The 7491-nt window shown below is 48.0% G+C and overlaps 1 protein-coding gene across 1 annotated transcript; it reads left to right on the top strand.

Annotated features, from left to right (window-relative positions):
• The first annotated feature begins 6779 nt into the window (after window positions 1-6779).
• LOC119348872 lies at window positions 6780-7491 on the top strand. Its single transcript, XM_037616870.1, has one exon. The coding sequence runs from the start codon at window positions 6863-6865 to the stop codon at window positions 7175-7177; it is 315 nt and encodes a 104-aa protein (XP_037472767.1). The 5' UTR covers window positions 6780-6862; the 3' UTR covers window positions 7178-7491.

Here is a 7491-nt window from a genome sequence, read left to right as displayed (position 1 = left end):
GTCCGGGATCTCATCCGGGACTCCGAACAACCTTCGGTAACCACATACTATTTCCCATAACAACTCTAGCGTCACCGAACCTTAAGTGTGTAGACCCTACGGGTTCGGGAATCATGTAGACATGACCGAGATGTTCTCCGGCCAATAACCAACAGCGGGATCTGGATACCCATGTTGGCTCCCACATGTTCCATGGTGATCTCATCGGATGAACCATGATGTCGAGGATTCAAGCAATCCCGTATGCAATTCCCTTTGTCAATCAGTATGTTACTTGCCCGAGATTCGATTGTCGGTATCCCAATACCTTGTTCAGTCTCGTTACCGGCAAGTCACTTTACTCATTCTGTAATGCATGATCCCGTGACTAACTACTTAGTCACATTGAGCTCATTATGATGATGCATTACCGAGTGGGCCCAGAGATACCTCTCCGTCATACGGAGTGACAAATCCCAGTCTCGATTCGTGCCAACCCAACAAACACTTTCGGAGATACCTGTAGTGCACCTTTATAGTCACCCAGTTACATTGTGATGTTTGGTACACCCAAAGCACTCCTATGGTATCAGGGAGTTACACAATCTCATGGTCTAAGGAAATGATACTTGACATTAGAAAAGCTTTAGCAAATGAACTACACGATATTGTGCTATGCTTAGGATTGGGTCTTGTCCATCACATCATTCTCCTAATGATGTGATCCCGTTATCAATGACATCCAATGTCCATGGTCAGGAAACCATGACCATTTGTTGATCAACGAGCTAGTCAACTAGAGGCTCACTAGGGACATGTTGTGGTCTATGTATTCACACATGTATTGCGGTTTCCGGTCAATACAATTATAGCATGAACAACAGACAATTATCATGAACAAGGAAATACAATAATAACCATTTTATTATTGCCTCTAGGGCATATTTCCAACAAAAAGTTGCTTGTGAAAAACTTCCCTGTCCAAACTTTGTTTGTGACACACAAATTCAAATACCCCGTTTACTTGGGGGCTCCCTTGCTGGAGTTTTTCCTCTTGCATATGATTATACTTGCACGGCTTCGTTCCTTGTTCGTGTATTACGCCACAATATGCACCATATTGACCTAAGTGATTTGCAAGCTGGGTGGCCTGGCTCCTGTGCTTACCCCTACTTTCCTGATTGTTCGACTAGGGAGTAAAGGGAGCACCTCTGCAATTGTCACGACCGGTTCTTCCGAGCTCTGACCTCAGACTGGGTGAAGCCGAAAGCTAGTGCTCTTATTGTTATTCAATTATGGTCGGCACACAACGGAACTCATGAGTTCAAAAAATCTATTGCACAAGTCTCATATTAAAAATGAGCACCGAAGAAAGGTATCGATGGGGGTAGTATTTTCTTCGAAGATGCTTCTTACACTTTGTCAGTAATATAGCATAAGTTTCCTGAGCGCGCTTTGTTTGTTACAGCCTTATGACCTAATTTCCTGGTTATCAAAAACACCGTCGATATTCTCGACAGGTGGCGTACATAACACTTTTTGGTCCTTGACCGAAGAGGGAGAAGCCGACAGTCGGTTAAGATGCGTTTAAAGTTCGGGTGAACATAGATATGATATAAGTACTTCGGTACATACAGTCATTCTTTTACCCAAGTCACTTGGGGGCTCTGAAGTTTATATGAGCTGTTTTATAATAAGTGTTCTTCTTCCTAGTTGTTGAAAAGTTTTTTTTTCTATCACTCCTTTTTTCGACGCAAGTGTGTGGTCAATAGCCCGATTTCCCTCTCATCCACCTTCGGGGTAGTAGGTTGAAGCCGTAGGCTGACCCGCTTGAAGTCTTGAGATAAGATGTGTCATGTTAAAGCACGCCAGAAGCACAATTTTTTCTCTAAGACCAATTTTCAGATTGGCACTGAACACTTGATCTTGTTCGGACGTCAAGTTCTTACTGATGTTTCTTGGTTTTCCAAGTTTATGGCACTTTTCAACTATTTGTGTGTTTTCCGCATAAGTCTCGCAGTGTACCGCCGGACACCTTTAGAGATTCGGCAAAAATTCTCGGATATTGCTATATATGCATCGGTTTCAAATTGTGTCTTCGGTCGATAGTTGGGTTGCTCGGCTCCTGTGCTTGCCTCCTACATTCCGCTTTGTTCGGTTAGGTGTGCAAAAGGAAAACCACTGCGATTGTGCTTCCAACTCGTATGATTAAGCACCTCGGTGGAGAAAGCCGAAAACTGACTGTCACAATAAAGCATAAACTGGTTAGCAATCCGATGACTATGTTAAATGACGGGCCGTTCATAACATTGGCCGAAGTGTTTACGGCTTGACCTCGGTTGTCGCCGAACACTAAGCGGGGGGCTACTTGCTGGCCTCCCAACTTTAAGCTCCTATGACTAAGTGAAAGTTATAAAGCCCGCATATCTGATTGCCTCGTTTCCGCCAACACAACCACCTTCGGGCACCGAGACGTCGGCTAAGGGTTGTTTTGTTATTCCGGAAACACCCTGTGTAGCACCTACAAGGGGTAGAAGCCGACGATGGGCCACTTTCAGATTATAAACGGTCGCAACAGAAGTGTAACTTTGGGTTCATCTAGATCACAGAGTTCAGAAGCTTTCCCCGAACTAAATCTCAGTATTTCCTCCCACATTGATCGGAGTTGAGGTTTCATGATCATGCTTAGCATGACAACCCAAAAGAAAGGAACCAATAGAGGGACTATTTTCTTTGGACGATGTTTCTTATGTTAAACAATAATATAACATGTCTCTCTGCGTACCTTTGTTTATAAAACCGTATGGCCGGATTGCCTTGTTTGCCACAAATCTTTGCCCTCATAAAGGCTTTATAAAGTGGGACAAACACTCCCTGGCTACTGGCCGAGGAGGTTGAAGCCGATGGCCGGTCGACAAATTTTTGTACAATGCGAATGCGAGCATTGATGATGCAAAGTACTTGGATACATAGAATCATTACACATAATTTGTGATTTTACTTTGGATATCGATCCTTAATTTGGCCACCCGTGCCCACATTAAGGCTCAGGGGCTACTGGGCTTCGTGCTTATTATTTACAAATATTAAAGGGGTACATCGATCCCCTGATCTAGTGTTGTCACCCGACCAGTGTCTCGGGGGCTACTGCATTGACAATCCAATGCAGAAAATTTAAAGTGCAGTATAGTTTTCGAGGAGATTATTATCCTCAGGATGGTCGGCCGCACCCAACCTGAGTCTCGAAGACTTTGCACACCGCATTTCTATTCCTATGTATGCTGTCGAGCTAGGAATTGATCCTCAGGCTGATTTCGCGCATCGACCTGAGTCTCAGGGGCAACTAGGATCAGCGGTTTCATGTTTCCCTTCAGGTGCATCTCGGGTTTTAGTCCGACGCACTTACCTCGAGGGCTACTGGCTATATATCTCAGCAGAGAATAAAATGCACCAACCAAAAAATCAGCCCGCAATCAGGGATGGTGCACCACCTCGGAAGCAGTCCGACATTAAGCTCGGGCGCTAGTGGCTAGCTCCATAGAGGGCATTTCTGGCATTAAGCTTGGCTAAACTCCTTCAACTTTTTGAACCTAGATGATCTATGACATCTCGGATATAGTCCGACATTGGAGCTCGGATACAGTCCGGCGTTGGAGCTTGGACACAGTCCGACGTTAGAGCTTGGATATATTCCGGCGTTGGAGCTCGGAAGTAGTCCGACGTTGGTGCTTGGCTGCAAAAGATACCTCGAATGCAATCCGGCATTGGAGCTCAGACGCAAGAGGACGCTGCCGCCCGGGAATAACTTCAAACCTGAAGTGTGGCATAATAATAACAAGGCATTGATAAAGGCCGGAAACTTAAAGGGGCTCCTCGGATACCCGACATATAAACTCTTCGGATTTACTTTGCGATCCTCAAGATCGAAGATGAAAAGATTTGTTGAACCAGTTTTCAAGACCGACGACCGAAGATGAAGAACAGTTCGGAAGAATCGAGGAGCATCCCCAACTTGAAGACCGGTTCAGGGGGCTACTGACGGTGTCCTGGACTAGGGGGTACTCACCACATCATCCCCCGATCAGTTAGATTGGGCCGAGGACCCCCATGGCTGTATACTCATGGGCTAGTTCGGACAGTTGCTGCATACAAGGATGATTCCACAAGACTTGGTGATCAAGACAAGGACTCCTCCCCCACCGGCGTATTCGGCTAGGACTCTTGTTACCCTAGGCCTATGGTACATTATATAAACCGAGGCTAGGCTAGTCGATAGATGATTATGACATTACTCATCATACCTCTAGGGTTTAGACCACAACATATGATCTCAGGGTAGATCAACTCTTGTAACCCCTATACTCATTATAGTCAATCAAGCAGCATGTAGGGTATTATCTCATCAAGAGAGCCCGAAGCTGGGTAAAATCCCGTGTTCATGTTACCATTGATCCTAAGACACACATCTTGGGACCCCCTACCCGAGATCCGCCGGTTTTGACACCGACAGCCACCACACAGGAGCACCTCACCACCGGTGACTAGCTCCGCTGCTCCCCCCATCACCTTCCTCTCTCCCTCGGTTTTCCTTTTCTCTCTCTCCCTCTGGTTTGACTCACCCTCCCATGTCCATGCCCGTGTAGGTCATCACCATGGACGACCAGGAGCTATCTGGCATAGCCGGGAAGAGGAGCCCCACGCCGCTGCCTGACTCTTCCATAGAAACGGGCCCTCTCCAACAGCCACCGCCAGATCTGGTCTGCCGCTGTCCGTTCATGCCTCCGGCGACCCCAACCATCGCTAGATCGAACCACTGCTGCCATTGACAACACGCATGGGATGGAGATTTTGTTTTTGTTTTTGAAAGTAATAGCAGTAGCGCGGGCTATAAGACCCTCTACAGACAATTAGTAGTAGCGCTGTCTACAACGCACGCTACAGCTAACCATGTATAGCAGTAGCGCGTGTCAACACGCGCTACTGCTACAAGTTAGTTGTGGCGCCGTATCAGTAGCGCGGGCGCCCAAAACTCGCGCTACTGCTAGGCTTTTTCCCTAGTAGTGCTTGCTGGAAATCGATGACTCCATCTCCTCAACCGCTACACCGGGCTCCTACTACTCTCGTACTCGTACTAGTTGTTGGATTCCCCCGAAGAGCAAGGGTGATGTAGTATAGTGGCAGAAAGTATTTCCCTCAGTTAAGAACCAAGGTTTATCAAATCAGTAGGAGTCTACAAGCTAGCAAGATAAGCAGCACCTGCGCACAAACAAAAAAAATGCTTGCACCCAACTTGGCAAGGGGGTTGTCAATCCCCAATTGCAAGGTTAACAAAAAATAATGATAGATAGTGATATGGCAAATGACAAAATAGTAAAGTGAGCAATAGAGCAACACAAATAATAATAGAGAATGCACCCGAGGGGCATAGGTTCATGTCATTGTTGCTGCCATGAGCCGGAATTGATGACCCGCATGCCATTTTGGTATAGGTACGCGCTACAGATTTGAAACATGGTTAAAGACCGGCTAAACCTTCACCACATTCTCTTGCTATAGGGCGCTGTTCCATGGAGCGACCATTGCCCCCTACTCGTAGCTAATTTGGAAAGGTTAGCTGCCGATGAATGCGAAGATTTTCCTTTGGCTAGCCTCCCAACCAGGAGAGCGAGATCCTACACCACTTGCTCATGGGTTGCGTCTTCTCTCGCATCGCTTGGCATGACACTATGGCCTGGTGTCGCCTGCCCGCGCCCTTCAGACGACATGGCATGATTCTTTGACTTGTGGTCCACAACAATGTCCATGGCACTGGTTATCTTGCGTAGGGGTATTAACTCTCTGATCATTCTAACAGTGTGGACTATCTGGAAGCACTGTAATGTCAAACTTTCTGATGGACCCCTCCTCCACTCAGCTCTCCAATGACATCAAAAAGGAGGCGCCTCTATGGGCTAGAGCCCGCGCCAAAGGCCTTGATAGATTAATCCATGTAACCTGAACTTACTCTCTGAGGCTGAGCAATCTTACTCCCTCTCTACTTAATCCGCGCTTTTGATGTCACCATGCTTGTGTACGTCACCAAATGTAGCATCCCTATAAACTATCTCCCCTACTTATGAATGGAATGATACACATCATTGTATATCCGCAAATAAAGCTTCACCAGATTCAACCCTAGCTCTTGAAGTTGGATGATGACGACTAAGCTTTTGTTGACAAACGTTGTGATAGATAAAAGGAAGCAAATTACACATTTAATACGTCAACTCACTGACGCATTAGAGCATCGCTAGCAGATCCTGTAAAAACGGTCAAACCTTGGTATTTACGATACAAGCTGGAAAAATCACCCCGAACAGATCCTGTAAAAAAATTGCAGGCTCCCCTATATTCGAGCCCCAGTCCGTTATATCTAGAGGATTTCGGCTGTTTTTGGAGGATCCTGCAAAGCCGGACAAAGCCGAAGCAGGGGACCTCGCGACGTCGCGCACGAGCAGCGAGCAGGCGGAGGAGCTCACAGGCGGGCGGCCGAAGCATCGCCAGAGCACGCGATGGCCCGGTGTGTCACCAATGTAGGCAACGGGCCAAATCAGGCGGCAGGCCGGAGCGGCGCCGTTCTGGCCGACCAGAGTTCGAGTTCGTCCATGCGTGCGTCCCAGAAAAGAAGAAGCATGAGGAGAAAAACAATGTTTACTGTATGGGTCTACATGATCTGTTTCACCCATGTCTCACGGTACCGTAAATTCGTTTTAGGCGTGTTTTTACACGTGGTGCTTTATGGGATTGCTAGAGACGCTCTTACACCAAACCCTCGTCTAGATTGTTCCCCACCAAAACCCTAGAATCCCCTAATCCAATCCCCACCGGTTCCCCACGTCTGCCGATGGGGCTCTTCTCGTGGTGGAGGGGCTCCCGCCGCGGCTCGCCGGAGCAGGCCCCGAGCCAGCAGCCGGCGAAGGGAGCGGGAGGCGCGCAGGCCCAGGTGGCCGTCCCCGGCACCCACGGGGCGGTGGAGGTGCTGCGGCAGCGGCAGCGGCAGCCGGACGCGACGGTCTTCGAGTTCGGGTCGGCGGCGGAGTCGGGTACCGCCGTCACGCTCGCTGGCTACTGCCCCGTCTCCGACGAGCTCGAGCCGTGCCGCTGGGAGTTGGTGCCCGCCACCGGCGAGGGCGCCCCGCAGTTCCGCATCGTGTTCTGAGCACGAGGAGATAAGCACCCCTATGCTGCCGTCGCGGTATCTATCTTGGGTGTTGCCAGGTTTCATGGGTACAAAGGTGTGGTCTTTGGCTGTATACTGGTGCTTGTGAATTTCTCGAAATAAAACTTGAGATATTGATGGGTCCTGGTGGATGATAACATGTGCTGGTTGGAATGTTGGGCTTGCTGTCGTTTGTGATGAACAAATTAGCCAATTTCAGCAGCTATTTATAAGACTATCAAATTAGCTTATCTTGATGGATTGCTGTACTTTTTGGCTTTTGTATGCACTGAAATTTGTGGGCCAGCCATTTG

The sequence above is a fragment of the Triticum dicoccoides genome, chromosome 1B (genome assembly GCF_002162155.2).
Source record: "Triticum dicoccoides isolate Atlit2015 ecotype Zavitan chromosome 1B, WEW_v2.0, whole genome shotgun sequence".
Classification (NCBI taxonomy): Eukaryota; Viridiplantae; Streptophyta; class Magnoliopsida; order Poales; family Poaceae; genus Triticum; species Triticum dicoccoides.
This window is presented reverse-complemented; position numbering and strand designations above follow the sequence as displayed.